The 19,945-nt window shown below is 34.4% G+C and overlaps 1 protein-coding gene across 1 annotated transcript; it reads left to right on the top strand.

Annotated features, from left to right (window-relative positions):
• Window positions 1-7,838: 7,838 nt before the first annotated feature.
• On the top strand, window positions 7,839-10,208 carry LOC143556378 (putative 2-oxoglutarate-dependent dioxygenase SLC1). Its single transcript, XM_077045715.1, has 4 exons — window positions 7,839-8,246; window positions 8,516-8,763; window positions 9,338-9,653; window positions 9,877-10,208. Exons 1-4 carry the CDS (start codon window positions 7,995-7,997, stop codon window positions 10,120-10,122), a joined length of 1,062 nt encoding a protein of 353 aa, XP_076901830.1. The 5' UTR covers window positions 7,839-7,994; the 3' UTR covers window positions 10,123-10,208.
• The last annotated feature ends 9,737 nt before the right edge of the window (window positions 10,209-19,945 follow it).

Raw genomic sequence — 19,945 nt, 5'->3', positions numbered from 1 at the left:
TTATCATTAGATTAATGAATGATCAATAATGTGAGGATCATTATATTTTATTGAAGATGTGATATGTTTATTATGAATATCAAACTAATAGATTATAATTAAAAGTTCTACTTAAACAAAAAATAATTTACCTTTAAGCAAATTAAAATTTATTTTAGTATACGTGCAAAACAATTGTAACAAATTACCTTTGGGCATAAGTAAGACAATTATTTTAATTATGCACGGGGGCTAGTTTTGCTAGATAAAAATGTAACACATCACCTTTGGGCAGAATTCAGACATTTGTATCGTGTTAGGCTAAAACTAACAAAAACTTTCAATTAGAGTTGAATTATATGATAAATGCAACACATCACCTTTTGGCAGAAATAATACATCAAAATTAACTCAACTTTAAGTTTTTTTTTATGTTTTGTAAAAGTTTAAAAGAGTTTATTGTTTATAAAACATTTATTTATGAACAGTTTATGGGAAAATTAGAGTTCTCGGGAAACTAGTTATCGAGACTTTTGAGTTCTTGGGGAGAATGAGTTCTCAGAGAATTTTATTGAGCCCGACTTTTTAGTGGCTTTTCGGGATTATGAGAGTTTTCGGGTGTTATAAGGTTTTCGGGAGTTTGGTAAACCAAAATCATTTTAGAAAAACCGATATCTATTTTTAACTCCTTAACCCATAAATTATTTTATCACATAAATTTTTTAAATCCCATAAACTAATTTCTAATAAAGACGGAATTCGAATTTTAATGGATTCTCTTGTTTCCAGCGGCGGCCCAACCTTTTTGGTGGCTTAAAGCGAGTGCAAAATCCGGGGCCTTTTCTAAAAAATGTGGTTTTGTATTTTTTGAAATTTTATTCAATTTTCTTCACATTTAATTAAACCATTTAGGTTAAATTCAAAACCGAAACAATTTCATTTCTCATACTTTATTTATAACATGAGCAAGATAGCTAGTATATGATTATTTTTGTCCTTACAAAATCCAACCAATATATAAATGCTCTTTAGATACTCTACTTTATTGTAATTGTTTGAATGTTATATATGAATAATAATTACTTAAACACACTAAAAGTGTATAAATAATGAAACACGTCATGAATTTAACTTGATCGAATAATATTGAAAAATATATTATGAACAACAACACACGCATTGGTCATTTTCAACATGTGAGTTAACTATAATAGATATTTATTTGTAATTTTGGGCTTTTAATTAAGACATTCCTCTTCATGATGTTGGATAAAATAAAAATGTAAATATAGAGGAGGAGAAAAGGGACTCGAACCCAGGTGGCTGGTGGTAAGGTAACTTAAAAGAAGGGGATACACGCCACTACACCTCAGCAGCATTAATTGAGGAAAATGAAAACGAAATTTATATATACTGTTTATATAACCGATTTTTTTTTAAAATGGGGGCCTCAAAAATTTGTGGGCCTAAAGCCCAAGCTTTAGTTTGTTATTCATTTGGGCCGGCCCTGCTTGTTTCATAACTTAAATGATTTATTTATAGTTATCCAAGATTTTGAAATATTTTATTAATAAAACTATATCATGTTTCAAAATTTTTAATATATAAAAATCAATCAAAATTGGAAACTGCATGTATATTCCTACGATTCATCCAAAATAAGGACGATTCTTCGAATTTTATGATGAACATGAAGAACATATTCGAAGAATCTTTAGTCTCTGGATTCGAAATCTTAAACATATTTTGAACAGATTTCGAGTATATTAGAGTTTTAAATATAAATTTTAGCAATTATAACCGGATTTCTTAACAAAACATGAAAATAGAAAACTGAAAAAATTAGGGTCTTAATCAAAATCCATGTCTTTCGATTTTAATTCCATATTAGGAAAACATGAAAAACTGATTATCAACATCGCTCTGTTATCACGTGTTGATCAGTTCTTCGTGTTAGTAATGGAAAAACATGATAATATTATAAGCCTATTATTATATGTTTACCTGTTACAACGAGAAGAGTAGTAACCACATCAGAGTATGATGTGGTTAACATGTTTGTCATCTTGATCAATTCCCCTCTAAAATTTTATGATGAACATGAAGAACATATTTGAAAAAATTTTAGTCAATTTTCTCTGGATTTGAAATCTTAACATATTTAACATATTTCGAGTATATTAGGGCTTTACTTACAAGTTTTAGCAATTATAACATGATTTTTTAACAAAACATGAAAACATAAATCTGAAAAAATTAGGGTCTTAATCAAAATCCATGTCTTTCGATTTTAATTCCAATTTAGAGAAAACATGAAGAACTGGTTATCAACATCGCTCTGTTATCACGTGTTGATCAGTTATTCGTGTTAGTAATGGAAAAACATGATAATATGATAAATCTATAATTATATGTGTACCAGTTACAGCAAGAAGAGTAGTAACCACAACAAAGTATGATGTAGTCAACATGTTTGTCATCTTGATCGATTCCCCTCTGGGATGTACAGTTAAGGATGATGTTAGGGTTCTTGAGAGGAACCCGATTTAGGAGAGATAATGCACATAAAATTGTACGCGTAAGTAGATTATGGTGGTAATTTATTCTCTTCATATATGCATCAAAGGGAAAACCTTTTATTAGCTAATAAAGGTTATATGGCTCATCAACAATTACCAAGCTAATATATAATAAGGTATATTGATAATTTTGATCTATTATAATATAAATGATAACGACATATTAATAAATATATAATATATATTTATTCTTACATTATCACTTCATTTTTTAAAGAAGGAACTTCTCGTTTTCTTGGCATAAACACGTCGTATTACAATTTGTTTGCGTAAAAACAACTTTAAAACTTTTACAAAATTCCTCTCATGTCCCTATCCTGCCCATTATGTTACTCAATGCATTCATTTGTATGTAAAAGAGTGATCACTCGTAAGTTATTCATGATCGACTCTCTGATAATAAAAAAAGAACCGAACTGAGTATAAATGAGCTCGACTCTTTCTTTGAACTCATCAAGTAGACTAGCTCGAATCAAACTTCATTTATTGAGCTCAAGTAGGATTGTAAGTCTAAACGAACTTAGTCCTTATATAATTTGTATTTAACTAGGAAGATTCCTAGCGCGTTGCGCCTGGTTGATGTTATTGACAGTCGTATTCGTATAACTTATCAAATCGTGCAGTGCGTCTACGAGTCAAGGTGAATTCGATCAGTACCGGGTTACGAAACCAGTAATCAACCCCCCCCCCCCCCCCCCGCCCAAAAAAAAAGAAAAAAAAAGAAAAACTTTGTTAAAGCAAAAATACAACAAATTAACATAACAAAACACGCGTTGCGGTTATGAACCGATGACACTTCGGTTGGTATCTGGAAGGCGCAAAAAGTAAAGCAAACCATAAATTCGTCCACATCAAATACAAGAATTTAACATATTTAAAATATAAAAAAATGCGCCGAACAAAAGAACAAGCGCGTTGCAGTTGTGAACTGATTCGAATTCGTTGATTCTGGAATCGAGGGACACAAAAATGATAAAAAAAAACCGCGCCTTGCGTTTGTGAACTGACGTGAATGCCCCGTCGGAGTCGAAGTTGTCGGCACTAAATTGTACACCGAAAACTATCTGTTGTGGTGGTGAACCGACAAGAGTTCAGTTTGTATCAGGTTAAGACATTGAAATTAAAGCAATAAGTTAATTTATTCACACTCAAAATACAACAAATTAACATATGTACATAAAAAAAGACCATGGCGAAAACCAAAAAATATGCACGCATTGTGGTTGTGACCTGACACGAATTCGTCCAAAATCAATAGACAAAAAATAACTCGCGGGGAAAAACGTTTTGGTTACGACCGCGAGCTGACACAAATTTGGCCAGAATCACTTGATGGTATCAACGGTAAAAGAACACGTATTTTACGACTGCGAACCGACGCAAATTTAAAAACGAAAAACAAATAAAAAAGGCGACCAACCACGTGGACCAATCACTTGATTACGTCGCCAAAAATCTCTTTTATTATATATATATATATATATATATATAATTATAAAACAATAATAAAAAATAATTAAATAATATATACATCATGTAATGTATAAAAGCTACAACTTTAAATTGTAAAAACTGATTTAAATACATTCAATAAATTAACTGAGTAATTAATAAATCATAAGCCATATGATTCCTAGTTAATATAATAAACCATTTACGAGTCGAGGTTCAGCTTTAAAATTAGAATCTATACTATATAATAATTAAAACTTACTAAGTGACAAATGTCATCAGCAAATTCATTCTTACAAAAATTTTCCCTTCTCTTTATCATATTAAATACCTTTGACAATTCTCTTTCTTATTGATAATCTTGTATTTCATTTTTTTCTACTTTTTAATCTTTTATTATATCTTTTTAATAATTCTTTGCTATTAATAATTTTGTAGTTTATTTTTTTAACTTTTTAATTTTGTGTTTTCTCTTTTTAATAATACTTTCCTGATTTAAACAATTAAATACCAACATAAATATGTTTTTTTTATTTTATATAAATATATTATATTAGTTATTAATATTAGGTTTTTTTAAGTAACCAATTTTCACGTTGATATTGAATAATGATTCCAAAAATTAAGGTTTTAAATATATTATATTAATTAAGGTTTTATAAGAAATGATATTATTAGATGAAGAGGATGATTAATTTTAAAATACAATTTTCTTTAGTGAGTGAGTTATACTTGCACCGAAAAAAGTGGTCGCTCAAGAAACTAGCAAACATTCTCTATCCATGTTCTATCAGTCATAAAATGATACTTTACAGGAAAGTATTAGATTAGCGATGTTTTAAATGACCTTAAAATCTAAGGTTTTCAAGTTATAGATTAGTCCTAGAAGTTGACGTTGAAGTAATGTTGCTTAAAATATTAACTAGAAAATTGGTATATGCAATGAAACTGTAACATCCCGTTTTTCTAGTTTCGGTTAATAATTGAAAATATGAGTTATTATGAATCGGGCTAGTGTTGGGTAAATGGGTATGGGTTATGGACTTGGGCTATGAAGGAAAGAAGGAAAAGACCATGGGCATAAGCCCATGATCCATAATTATATAAGTAGTAATTACCAAGTAATTCCCATTTACACGTATTCCATACACCACCAAAACACACACTTAGCTCTCTCTCTCTCTCATCTTGCTCTCTCTCTCTAGCCGAAATCAACAAGAAACCGAGCATCAACCCGAGGTAATAATAGTATGATATTGTAGAGATCCAAACTCGTTGAATCTAGTCGCGAAACGACGATCTGAAACCTTTAAACCGTTAAAGTCACGAGATCCGGGTGGAATCAGGTATAAACCGAACCTAAGATGAGCTTAGGGGTCACCCTAGCTCAATCTGGATCAAACGGGACGAAAAACGGTGAAAATGGTGCAAAAATACGTTTTTTCCGGCGAACCCGCGGTTTTCCGGCGACGACGGCGCCGGAAAGGCGGCGGGTACGACGAGGATATGTCCGAGAATGTTTCTGACATTCTCTGACCTAACCCTAATTCGTTAACAGAGAGTTAACGAACTAAGGGTAATTCGTCAGGGATTTGTTAAGGGAAGCTTAACGAACTAGTCTTAGTTCGCGTCCAGATTAATTAAGGAAAAGGATAACGAATTAACCCCAATTCATTACGGCCATTCGTTAAAGGAAATAACGAATTAGAGGGTCCAATTCGTTACAGAGGGGTCATTCGTTATAGGGTTCAATTTGTTACAAGGACCAGTTCGTTATGAACCCAATTTGTTAAGAACCAAGTAACGAACCAGACCATGTTGAGATAGCGAACCTGAATAACGAATCAGCTAACGAACTAGATCATGAAAGATAACGAATTAGTTAACGAATCAGGCTTAATTCGTTAGGGAAAATGAGTTAGCGAATTAACCCCAGCTAGGGGCTCTGCCCCTTAGACCCCGCTAGGGGCTGCCGCCCTTAGAACCCCGCTGCCAGGGGCACTGCCCCGGACCCCCGTTTGTTGAGGTTTACGATTAAACTAGAAATACGTTATGGAAAGTGATAGTAATTAATACGCGTAATTGTTATACAGTTAGCCGTGCACAACTAAAGAAAGGGATTACCATTAACGGTGAACGTAACCGCATTCATGTGAGTTTCTAGCCGCACTTCCTTGTTATGTTTCCAGGGTTGTGTGCATACTCGATGTGATAGTTAATACACTTACCTTAAGTGGTAAGTGTATGCCTTGTATGATGATTGCTTGACGGTGCGTGAACGATCTTCGGATATTGCATGTACCGGCAGGTGGTAGTTAAAGATATGATTATTATGTGTATGCCATGTATGATTTGTATGTTATTTATGTATATCTTAAACGTGAATGAAAGATTGTCGGTGCGTGAACGATCTTCGGATATTGCATCCACTGACAGGGAATGGTTCGATGATACGATTGTGAGTATGATGGATGAATAATGTAAGTACGTATGAAACTTACAGATATACATATGATAAGGTTGGGCATAATAATAGGATGGAGGGTGACTGGACCCTAATAATATCCGATGATGGAGGGTGACCATACCCTAATAATATCCGAGGATGGAGGATGACCGGACGCTAATAATATCCGAGGTATGTAGGGAGAAATGCTCTTTATAATGTAAGGTTAGTTATGAATATATGCATATGGAAGGATGACGCACATGTTATGTATGTAATGTGTACATTCGGGTGTATATATAAGTATGTGGATGTATTGTATGTCGTCTGATTAACTAGAAATCACTCAGCAAAGCTGACTTTTAGTATGCATGCAGGTTAACAGATTGAGACAGCTGGTTTGAGCATGACACATGGCAAGATTGAAGAGGCTGGTATCTGAAGATTTGTCGTGATGTTTTGATACTATGTTTTAGTTATGTTTTGAAAAGACAAGTTATGAATATTTGTAATGAATGGTTGACTATTATTATTATTCCGTGAAAGTTTTAATTAACTCTGATATTAAGAACTGCGTTTATGAGTAAATCCAACGTCCAAAGTGAGGCACCGGTAAAGGGCCTTACAGAAACTAAACTATATGTGAAAATACAATAAGATAACAGTGTTATAGATGCCGAAATCATATCCGAAAGTAATATTGGAACTTACATTTTTATTCTTAAAAAAAATCTTATACCTATAGATAAAATGATTAATTTCAAAGTATTAAATTTTCACCTTTTTTTATTTTGCATTAAAGATTAATAAAAGCTACAGGTCAATTATTATAGATGGTTGGTATGTTTTTGAGACAATTTATTTTAACTCATAATAGTTATGTTTTGCATTATTTAGAATATAAACAGAAACAATGTGAAACTACTATGTTTTTATATAGAAAATAAAATTACAAATAAAACTACAAGTATTGTGTACAAAGAAATAAGATTTATGAATTTTTAGTAACTTTTTATTTCCATATTGTGTAATGTGTAATTTATTCTACCATATAATATATCTTTATATTTTTTGAATATATTTTTTGTATTTTACATTGTATTATTATTTAAATAAATTTATTTATTCTAACCCGTGTGCTACACGGGTAACTAACCTAGTTTGTAATAAGTCGACGTCTCTTTGTAATTCATCAACTTAATTTAATTTCATTTACATCCTACATTTTAGTTCCTATACGTATATTTATTAGATCCCACTTTTCAAAAACGATCTGCGCGCTTGTTTAAGTTCTAGATTTGGTTCAAAAGTCTTGATGATTTGATTCATGAATGCATACAAAGTCCAAACGAGTTAACTCCCAAAACCGCGCTATATATCCCCTGCATTGACCAAAAACCAAGTCAACCTAGGTCTGCATGAACCCCTATTATAATTTAAAAGAATCAGTCTACGTCCCGTAATTATCAATATTATATAAATCACACAATCTTCCTTTAATTTCACACAATATTCTCATCGATTTGCAAGTTCGAATAATGTCTTTGCAAGCTCAACCTAACGTTCATCAACAACACATGTACCAAAAAGGTGTAAAACATATGTGTGACAATGGACTCACACAAGTTCCAAACAAATACATTTTACCCGAACCCGAAAGACCACATAATCTAGTTGCTGATGGCTGCATCAGTTTGCCGGTAATTGATTTCGCACAGCTTCAAGGAGCAGACAGACCTCGCGTGCTCGCATCCCTCTCTAGAGCTTGTCAGGAGTTCGGGTTTTTCCAGGTAAGTATTTGTTACTTGTTATTATATTTATAGACATAGTCCGAATATTAAGATAGTTATTCACGTTGTATCAATTAGTCGGTTCATATCATTTTCATTGTAATCTCTATTTAAAGAGAGACAAATTTTAGTAATTTAATAATTAATATTTATAAAGTGTTATGATTAATATTAATTATCAATACCATTTGTTCTTAGTTTCAGTTTAGTTTTATGATTAAAAGTTCACACATGGAGTAAAATTGTTAAAATGATTGGTGTTAATGCAGTTGATAAACCATGGGATTGGTGATGAGACTATTAGGAAGATGATAGATGTAAGTAAGCGGTTTTTCGAGCTACTGTTTGAGGAAAGACAGCGGTACATGTCATCAGACTTACATGCACCGGTTCGATATGGCACCAGTTTTAACCAGAACAATGATAGGGTTTTTTGCTGGAGAGACTTCCTGAAGCTAAGTTGTCACACCAAGCAAGATTTTGCTTCCCTCTGGCCTTCTTCTCCTTTTGATTTGAGGTAAACCCTAATTAATAATTACTCATAATTTTATCACATGTGCATTATCTATAATAACCGTCTCTTTTGATCTTTCAGACACACACACACATACATATATATAGGGATGTGTATAGTACATAACCAGTTTTAAGCAGAGAAGTGTATAAACATTTGTACATACTCTTAATGAAATATGGTGGAGAACGAAAGAGATCGATGGTTATGCGATTAATTAACCTCCCCATGTATCAAAGTAACAATAAAGTTAAAAACAGTAAATACACCCATGATACGTTGTCGACACCTAACATCGTCCTGACACATTGTCCGGCAAACTTGCTACGATGCCTTACCAATACGCTTGTTGCGCATCTCCTACGGTTCTATACTTAATTTGGTTCTATATTTATACAAATAGTTTTATTTTCTCTACTTATTTATAAGTTTGTAAATCTTCTTCTAAATACTTTTATGTGTGACATCATTTTATTAATTAATTATTTTTTAGTGTGTGAGCGAATCATGAAGAAATCAATTATTTGTTGTAATGTAAGTTTGCAACGATAACTTATATTTGTTATCTTCATAACAGGGAATCCATGGGTGTGTACTCAACAAACATCCAACATTTATACGAGAGAGTGATGGAGGCGGTACTCGAAAGCCTTGGGGTGACAAACGAGACCACTATTTACGAACAAGGAAACCAACTTATGATTGTGAATTGTTACCCAGCATGCCCACAACCTCAACTCACACTAGGTCTCCCACCTCATTCAGATTATGGCTTACTCACTCTTCTCCTTCAAGATCAAGTTGAAGGTCTTCAAATACAACACAAAGGCCAATGGGTTACTGTTAAAACCATCCCTAATTCATTTGTTGTCAATATTGGCGACCAATTTGAGGTTAGTCATCCCTTCTTGTTAAACCCTAATTTTTAACATAAAACACACTCATACATTTCACATTTGCTCCACGAGAGTTTAACCTGATAGGCACGTGATAATCCTCTAGCAGAGGTCTCATGTTTGAATCTTACTTCTATTGTTTTCTATAATAACTTATTGAAGACTACTCATCTAGCACAAACTGTGATTTACGTGATCTTAAATTTATATTTTGTGACAGATATTAAGCAATGGAAGGTACAAGAGTGTGGTGCATAGGGCAGTGGTTAACTCTATGAGATCTCGACTCTCGGTGGCGTCATTACATAGTCTGAATGCAAACTATAATGTTACGCCATCACCGATACTCATTGACGAGTCAAATCCTAGACTTTATCGAGACACAAACTATGCTGATTTTGTAGATTATGTTTCTTCCTCGGATTTTAAGTGTAAGAGGTTCCTAGAATCAAGAAAACTACACTAAATCAAGTTTTGAGACATTATCTTTGTTTTCGATGTATAAAACAAACATTTGTTGGTAACTTGCCGAGTCATTGTGAGTTTTATGTTTTTGTTGAGTTGACTTAGGAAAAAAAACTTTTACTAAACAAAGTCAACCAACGTTCGTTATCATTTTGACAAATATTTTGCGTAGAAGTATTTATACAAGAACCAGTCTTTGCATCAATCCAACTACAAATTGTCAACGCAAATCCATGGTATGTGAGAAATGCCTTCGATCAGCGGCTTTTTATTTGTATTTATTATTAGAGATTGCATTAATTGGAATATTTTGAAGAATTATAATTGGAGTATAGTCTATGTTATTTCATAATTCTAGGTTTGTTAGTAGTGTTTTTCCGAGGCTGGCCCAACCGTATTGGAGACCTAAAAAGAAATAAGAATTCTAGGCCTTTTTCAAAACTTTTGTTACAAAGAAAAACCATTAATCACGAATATCTTTGTCTTTTCAATTAATTTAAGGGTCATTTTCATAATTTTGTATATTTAAGTCTAACTTTAGTTAAAACTGAAGGCCTTTTTTCTAAAGCCCTAGATTAATTTTACTCCCCTTATAGATGGCCTTGGATTTCTCTCCTATACATTTTATTCATCACTAATAATGATACCAAAAAACAATTTTATTGCATCCATAAATACCAAACCCTAGTTAATAATAGCTACGGTTACCATCCCAATTTAATCATCCTATACTTCCCTCTAACAGTCGACGATGGTCGATGAGTCTTCATCATCGGTTATGACGAAGTAAAGATCCAATCGGTTTATTCGGATACCAACATTTGATTGAGGTGTCGATGGTCAATCAAAAATATAATAAAATCCTTGTTCTTAACTATCTTAGACTTTAGTATAAGAAGTAGGGTTATGTATCCACTAAAATTCGTTGAAAATGCTAAGTAAATCGTTGCCATTTTTACTAATTGTGAAAATAAGATTTGGGCTGTTGATTTAATTGATTATAAAAACTAATTTCTTAAACATGCAAAATATATTCAGTTTGGAAAAAATTTTAATTAAGAACGAAGTAATCATCATGGATTTCAGATTCAGTAAACAACCAATTGATGTAATATTAAACACTGGAAATCAAAATATATTACGTGACTTTGTTTAAATTATTCAATCCAATTTGAACGGTAAATCCAAAACGATATTGAATTACTCCCGATGAAAAGAAATCAAGAAATGACAAAATTAAATTGAAATTAAACAATACAAGACTAATTAAATAAACTAAAAAAGACACTTTTTAGCACAATCAAATGATTACTTACTCGAATCCTACACCCAGGAGTAATCATCACGAATAATTTAGCCTTGCCTCTGTATCATATTAATCTTTAAATACTGATTAACATGATGAAATCACAAATCTGAGTGGAATCGAGGTATTAAGAAGCTCCAAGAAAACAGTTGTATTTTTCCAAAAAATTACCACGGTCATTGTATGTGAGTAACAGCTAGCAAAACGACTTAAATAAGGGTTCTTAGGGTTATTAAGTGACTAAACCGGCGTACGGCCCACACCCAATAAGTGTGCCATGGACCATACTCCAGTCGTGAGATTAAAGTAACACCATTTTTGGATGTCTCTCGTCGAGAAACTCAAGATTCGTATATAAAAAACAAATAGCTTAACCGCTAACCATAGCAGATTTCATTACACAGGTTAAAACTAAAGGCTTCAAGGCTAATGAGTTGCTTTCATGGGTTTAACAAACGAATAATAAATGCTCAAACTAGCATCTAACTAATATCGTACAAGTAGGAAAAACAATTAAAATGGTTAAACAAGGGTTAATCCTATTGCCTCTCCTCTTTAGTCTTTATGTACCAATCTAGTCCATGATCCACTTTAAATGATTAATGTGGTTCGAAGTTCAAACTCAAATTTGTTTTATCATCACAACCAAAGTTACGTGGATTTTTGCCTCATTATCTAATATATGTAAATGACAAGTTGGTGTTGTTAAGCCGTCATTGTGCCACTTGGCAACACCTTACTTGTCATAGCATTTTTTTGTTCTTTTCATTCTGGTACAATAACAAACATAGAAAGCTAAATGAATGACAATTTTATTTTCTCTTTTGTTAATTTAATTCCGATATCATAACAAACGTGATGAAAGCCGACCGAATTCGCATAGAATCAGCGTCTCAACGTCCGGGACCTATAACGCTCGGTTTACCAATGCCCAAGTTTACGACTGCCACCACCCCATTGGTCCACTCAACTTATATATTCTTTTTCTTTTTTAAGTTCCGATACTGTAACAAACGTAGCCGAAACCGACCGAATTCGTGTCCAGTTACCGCCTCAATGTCCGGGACCGAAAACGCTTGAGTTTTATCACTGCCCGGATTTATCGATCTTACAAATGTTGTTTTAACAAATTTATTTTTTTATATGTTAATTTGACGAATATTTATTTACGCTAAGGTTTTACCAATGCTATCTATATCGTAAAGAACGTAAATGATACTAACTGAATTCGCGTCAACTCATCGACGTAGCGTTCGGGTTTACCAAAACCCAGGTTTCAACGTTGATGTCTTACCAATTTCCCCGGCATAATGCGCCGGGTGAAATTGTAGCTTATATTTAATATAAATGACTTTTAATCAATGCTTGTTACTCTAAATTGTGCTAAAATATGGGCTTCTATCTTAACTTTTTATGGGCTAAAAATTTATAAAAAAAGACGTTCTATGTAGGAGCAATAACTTTTGTTTATAGTGTTGGCGTTTAAAAATCTAAGAGGTCGATTGTATAATGATAATATATCTATCTACTTTAACAAAAGACTACTAATTCTTGTCAATCTCATAGCTCTTTTTATCTTTTTTTTTCAACTCATTTCAATATATGGTCTTAAAGTCATTTCAATATATGAATTCAAGTTTATTTTTATTAAAAATAAATTCTAACCGATTTATTCATTAACATTAAATGTGAAATAAGATAATAAGAAAGTTCTAAAATTGAAGTTGCAGGCTTGTAGAATAAAATTTTCAAGTCACATGTAATAACAAATTAATGAAATAAAGGCGCGTCATTGTCAAATAATTTGGATTTGTATGATAATAAACTACAATTGTTTTTAAATTGGGATTCGAGCAGCACTGCATAAGTTTTTATATAAGATTTGTTTTAGATTTGGATTTAAAATTTTCTCATATGCATCTGAACTCAGAAAAATTTGTATTCTCTTAATTTTCTCCAAGCATTTGATATAAATATTACAAACATGAAGAATACATATTATATATATATATATATATCTTAGTGTTTAGCATTAAATCATCGAATCTGAATATTTTTATTATTATTATTATTATTATTATTATTATTATTATTATTATTATTTATATTAATAAGATTTAATATATGAACTATCTGTCATTTGTTTATATGATTTTTTGTATGATACAAATGGTTTTAGCAATAAGAAGTTCAATCTTTAGTTTTCAATATTTTTTATAACTCAAACCAAAATGATTCAGAAACGTGTCCTTAGGACTTAATTTATAGTTTTTTATACTTTAAATATATTTAATTTAATATGATGGAATATCGTTTTCATCAGTTTTTTTACATAATTTCAATATTATATTAATTTATTAATTTTATTTTTATACAAATACAACGAATTAGGGTCATATTAGTGTTTCTTGTTAGTTAATACATAACTAAAGTATTTATTATCGTTTATATTCAAATTAATAAAGCTATACACAAAATTTTAAAAAAATATTATAACATTTAATATTAAAATATGTTATAAATTTCATTATTATTCACATCTTAATTATAATGTAACTTAATAAAAATATTTAATATTTTTATTTTTAACTTTTTTATTGTTTGTAACTTGATCATGTTCCTTATTACATTTCAAGTATATTCCATTTTCACAATAATTTAATAAAAAATAGTTAATTCGGTTTAAAGTCATTTACCATGCTTCCATAAATCTGAAATATTTGCTTCTTCTTCTTCTTCTTCTCTCTATAAGTTGTTAGAATATATATATATATATATATATATATATATATATATATATATATATATATATTGATTGATTAAGTATTCCAACAACTTCCCTTAATATAAACTAATAACACGGAATTAGTATTCAAAATTTAAACATTCCTTATTGCCATACTTTCAACTATTATAAATAAATACCACTACGTTCACTTTATACAACTTTTAATCATCTAATATTCTGCTAACGCTGAATAATCATTGTTATTTGAACAATGACTTTCAGGTTAGTATGTCTTTGTGTAGGTTCCTGGACGGATCGTACACGGGATGTCTCTAACAACGCAGGTGCGGAATCCCTGCGTAGGTAGATACGAGTGTAGAGTATGTAGAGATCGAACACACAAGCAATAAACCAACCACGTTATATTGATAACAAAACACGTGACCCGAGGTCACTGTTACAGACTATGACACGTAACTCGGTTACTGAAAACTGAAACGAAAACCCTAAACGAACAACCCAAACTGTTTCGTCTGAAACAGTTTATATACACGACAACTTCGCCATAGGCGAAGTTGTCAATAACTTCGCTGATTCAACAAGTTCGCCATAGCGAACTTGTTGACAACTTCGCGCATTACAAAACAAACATAAACAAAACATAATTACATTACAGACTCGATTACAAATGCTAGACTATGAACTACTGACATACATGTACCAACAGACTCCCCCTTGGCAGTAGCTTCATATCTTGATCTTCAAATCTTGAGTCTTGTAATCTTCACCTCTACGCGTGCGCCCCTTCTCTTACACATACCGACACTACCCTTTGATATTTCCTAGCTTGATCCTTCCAAGCAGGAATGTAGAAGATCTTCTTCTCGTTGAGCACTTTCAAATCAGCCTTCGATAGATTAACAAGATGCATCGGGTCGTACACCCGAAGTACTTCTTGTTCATCCTCATCTTCCATTAACGCCTCAGCTGTCTCACAATCCACGTACCACCATTTTAAATCTTTTAGGACGTTCTTGGGCATAACTTTCATCGGTACTTCCTTCAAATGACGGACTGGTTTATACTTCATTACCATCCAAGGTTTGCCGTCAGCCCTCATTCCACGATCTTTGTCTTCTATCAACTTTCCTTTTTGAGGCTTTAGCAGTTCAAACTTTTTGTCTTTAATGGCTTCTTTCCAGACGATCTTCCCAATGATTCTTGCCATATCATCATTACTTCTATTGATCAGCCCCAATCTCGCTAAATCTCTCACCTCACATTCTGGTAAGGAATTCAGAGATCTCAACAATCTCTTAAAGTACTGAATGCCGTCGTACCGTTTGATCACAAATAGTTTCAGTTCTTTGTCGTACAACCAGCATATGATTCCTTTCTTTGACTCTGCATAGCCCTTTATATTATAAGTCTTTCTGAACATCGTTGGCACTGCAGGCTTCTTGGTTTTAACAAACCACTGAGCACAGCCTTCTTTCCAGTTCGGCTGCTCCTCCCATACTGTATCTTCTATCACGCTCTCATCCCCCAATTCTGATCTCTCAACAGCTGGAATCTCATGTTCCACTGAATCATCCACAATCTCACCTTCTTCTAATACATCTTCCACATTAATCTGTTCTCCAATCCTCTCAATCTCATCCATAGGCAACACGTCATCATCATCCATCAACTCATCGTCCTCCTCCTCATCCAACTCCTTCAACGCATCAATAATGTCTTCAACATCAGCGTCGTCATCCACAACTACAACATCATCACCAGCTGCATTTGTAGACTCCCCCTCAGTTGTGGAAGCTCCAAGAGCCTGAGAGGTTCTTGGCAGCTCATCACCTGCACCTGAAGGTGCATTGGGATCATCGTCATGATCTTCTCGTCTTTTCGTTCTCAACTCATCGCCCCTACACGTCTTCTCCCCCTGAGATGCCAAGTAATCCTTGAAGGCATCTATTATTCGTCCATGTTCAACCAGGAGGGCAGCTTGTAGTCGATTGGATTCCACTAGGCGGTCAATAGTCTTTGACTGTTCAGCAACAATCCGCTCTAGCGAAAGAATCCTCTCGGTATCTGAAGTAGGCAATGGAGTTGGTGGAACATCAGCAGAAGTGACCGCAGGTGGTACACTTGGTAACCCTGCAGTAGAAGTTATTGTCGACTCCACAAACCGTGCAACTACCACCGGTGGATTAAGCGGTTGAGGTGGTAGTGACACAATTGTTGGTGCCGACGTCTCGATCGCCGTAACCTGTGCAGTAGTAGGAATAAGAGACATACCAGATAAGGCAGGTGGAGCAAAACGTACTAGTCTTGAAGATTCTCCAGCTCCCGAACCTATCCCTCTCTGTTCTCTTCTTGAGCGTCTTAGCACAATCTGTACTGCCTCCTCTTCATCCACTTCATCCTCATACTCCTCCACAGTTCTCGGCCTCTTTCCCGTAGTCCGTTCACGAGACACCATAAGTCTTCTTGCCTCAGCAAACGTCTCGTCTAGATCAGAGTCAGCTACCGAAGTAGCTGCTCTGGTAACATCCATAAACTGAGGACCCGAGACATCCATATCAAACAAACCATGTCCGCTAAAAGCAGCATCTAGATCAACGTTTTCAGCAGTGGACACGGCCTGAGATATAGTAGCTGGCACAGCAGCAGACGATACAACAGGCGCAGCCGATACAGCATGAGGTGCTGCCGCCTGATGTGGTTGCGGATCCCTGAACTCGTCCCCTCCTGCAGGAACATACTCCGGGTTAATGAGATACCCGAAAAGTGGAGTATGCCTGGGACGCCGCTCAGGGTTGCTACGAGTGCTCGACGTTCTGCACTGAGCAAAGATACGTTTTGTTACGCACTCAACGTATCTGATAGGGCGTCTTTGCGGTATAGACGGAGCGACATGATTAATAATCATTTGTAGAAACCGAGGATACATAATAAAACGCTCGCGCGCCGTCGCCCGTCTCTGACGATCAATCTCGTAAAAGATTAGCTGACTAAAAGAATATCTGCGGTTGTAAGTCAGCGCAATCATAGCCGATTGCATCGTCGCACCCATCCCGTCTGTTCCTGCCTTTCTGCCGGACATGCATACTATCAACACATGCATCAAAAAGCGCCATTGATCCAGCAGAAAGCCTTTCCTCCTCTGCGAGTCCCCCAGCGGACCCGAATAACCCATCCTTAAGTAAGCTCCGTCACGGAAAGGAGCTACGAATTCCGTTGGGTCGTCTCTCGTTTCATCACCGAACTGCAGAGCCAACCGTATGTCTTCCGAGGAAAACTGTATGTCTTGACCATTGACAGTTGCTCGCATCACTGGAGGCTCAGGTCTGCAATCATAATACACCGTCTGCCAGAAATCTTGAATGTTGGGCAGAGATATGGGTAGTGTATTAGTGATCGCGTGAAAAACTCGTGATCGTTGGAGAAATGTGATAATCTCCCTATAGTCTTCAACGCCTCGTGCGTCTGGATCCAAAGTGATGTATTGGTTATGGGCTGGGAAGAATTGTCGTTGCTCATCACCATCATCACCTCCAGCACCTCCAACAGCAGCCATATCTGCACAAAACAAATCAAGTGAGAGACCATATAACCATCTCACAAGTTCGCTGAGTACCATGTGCGAAGTTGTGATGTACAGGCGAAATTAAAGGTGAGGCGAAGTTGGGAACAACTTCGCTTCATCTGTAAGTTCGTCTAAAAACTTATAAAAAATTTGAAATAGGCGAAGTTGTGTTCTAGGCGAAGTTATGGATAACTTCGCCATAGGCGAAATTAAGCTTCAAGCGAAGTTGTGGATAACTTCGCTGAAGGCGAAATTAAGCCACTGGCGAAGTTGAGAATAACTTCGCGTAAACCTTAACTTCGCCTGAATCTGAAACGGCGACTGTTCAGATTCAAACAAGGTTTATCCGATGTTTCGGACCGATTTAACGATCTAACAATGAAGTCCAACATATTTCAATGGTGTTAGGATGAAAAGGTCGTCCATGAACACGTAACGTGTGGTCGGAAAACTTGGTTTCTAAGGTTCGACGACCCGAGGTCTCGAACCGGGTAAAACTATAACGAGAAAGATAGAATGATATTGACTACACATACCACGAGTATAGTAGAAACTAGGAACACAAGATCGAAATCGAAAGTGAATAACAAGATCCGGATATAATGGTTATTGTAACAAGTTCGCCGGAATTTCGAAAATAAGTGATACTGTTACTGTTTAAAATCCCTTATATAGGGCAGAGTTGGTTCAGGCGAAGTTACGCTTAACTTCGCCAAGGCGAAGTTAAGCACAACTTCGCTGAATTCAACAACTTCGCCCGTAATTTTCAAAATCAGCCCTTTAAGTTTGAATAATCTTGAATTTAACCTTATAAGTTACCAAAAAGAGTTAAACAAATATGATCAAGACCCAGTAACCAACAATACAATAATATAACTACAAAAAACAACAAAAAAACTTAGAAAAATTTTAACGAAATAAGGGATCAAATTTCAGTCTAGTCAGGGACCACTGCGTTTTAGAAAAGATCCTAACAGGAATCATACTAACGATGTGACTGTCACTTAGATCCGTGTTTAGCTGTATTATGACATAGAGACACAGGTTGTAAGCATGTAAATAACGTAAATGGTTTTCATCGTTTCTGTGATACGGATTAAGGTTCAGTTAAGCTCAAAAATTTAAGTTGGCAACATCTCAGAGATAATGATGTCTTCTATCTATTCTCAAAGCGTATTTGGCTATACCCAAGTCACCCCGAATTGACTTCGACCCATAATGTCTGATTATCTTGTAGATACACTATGTCTGCCTCCCGTTTTCTTCTAACTCCAGACTTGAGAAATTTATATACACGTATATATATATATATATATATATATATATTTTTTTTTTTTTTTAAATTAAACATTTTTATCGACTTCGGAGTACTAAATCACTGCAAGTCCCGAATCTGGATCACTGCAGTATCTTGAAATGCTTTCTTCACGGGAATCAGAACACTCACAGGCTCGTGTATGACTGGGTAGTCGCTTTTCTGCCTATCCTTCGAAAAGATATGTATGAAGACATACAAAACTCTTAAGGAGTTTCCACGTAAATTCGAGTAAATTTAAGTGAGTATCACATACACTTTTACGCACCATAAAAATTACCATGACATACAATGACTGTTCTAAAGCCTTTTAAGCCTAATAACTTCACTAGTTAAGCACACACAATCAATATATATATCATTTTCCAAGGTTGGATCAATTTTCTGTTAAACACAGCATAGAACTTCATACGAAGTAACAGACTTGAACATTAATTTCATTTCCCACAAAAAAAAAAACTTTAAATTCAATCGCCCCAATCACGTCAAAGTCGTCAGGTAAACGGCTATCCTGAAGATCCAATGGATCAACTGGACCAACCACATACAAGTATGTGTCCTTCTTACTAAGTATGACCGACTAATTTTCAGCAACTGAAAGAACACACGTCATAGCTGCCCCGGTCACTTTCAGTCTTCCAGTTAATGGCTATCCTCATTCTCTACGTTGAAACGAGGACCAAAACATATCCTAGGATATGTCCATCAAACTGAGGTAACCGACTAATTTTAAGCAAAAATGACCCATGTTTTTTTTTTTTTTTTTTTTTTTTTTTTTTTTTAAATCAAAGACATGGTTACTCGGGATTGATCATCCCGTTTAGCTCAATTAGGTTTTGAAATCTGGATTTATCAAACGCTTTTGTAAACAAGTCAGCAAAATTTTCAAGTG

The sequence above is a fragment of the Bidens hawaiensis genome, unplaced genomic scaffold (assembly GCF_021521415.1).
Source record: "Bidens hawaiensis isolate Kalapana, Puna unplaced genomic scaffold, B.hawaiensis_p1.1 tig00001035_1, whole genome shotgun sequence".
Taxonomy (NCBI): Eukaryota; Viridiplantae; Streptophyta; class Magnoliopsida; order Asterales; family Asteraceae; genus Bidens; species Bidens hawaiensis.
Note: the sequence above shows the minus strand (reverse complement) of the source record. Positions and strands in the feature narration are given on the sequence as shown.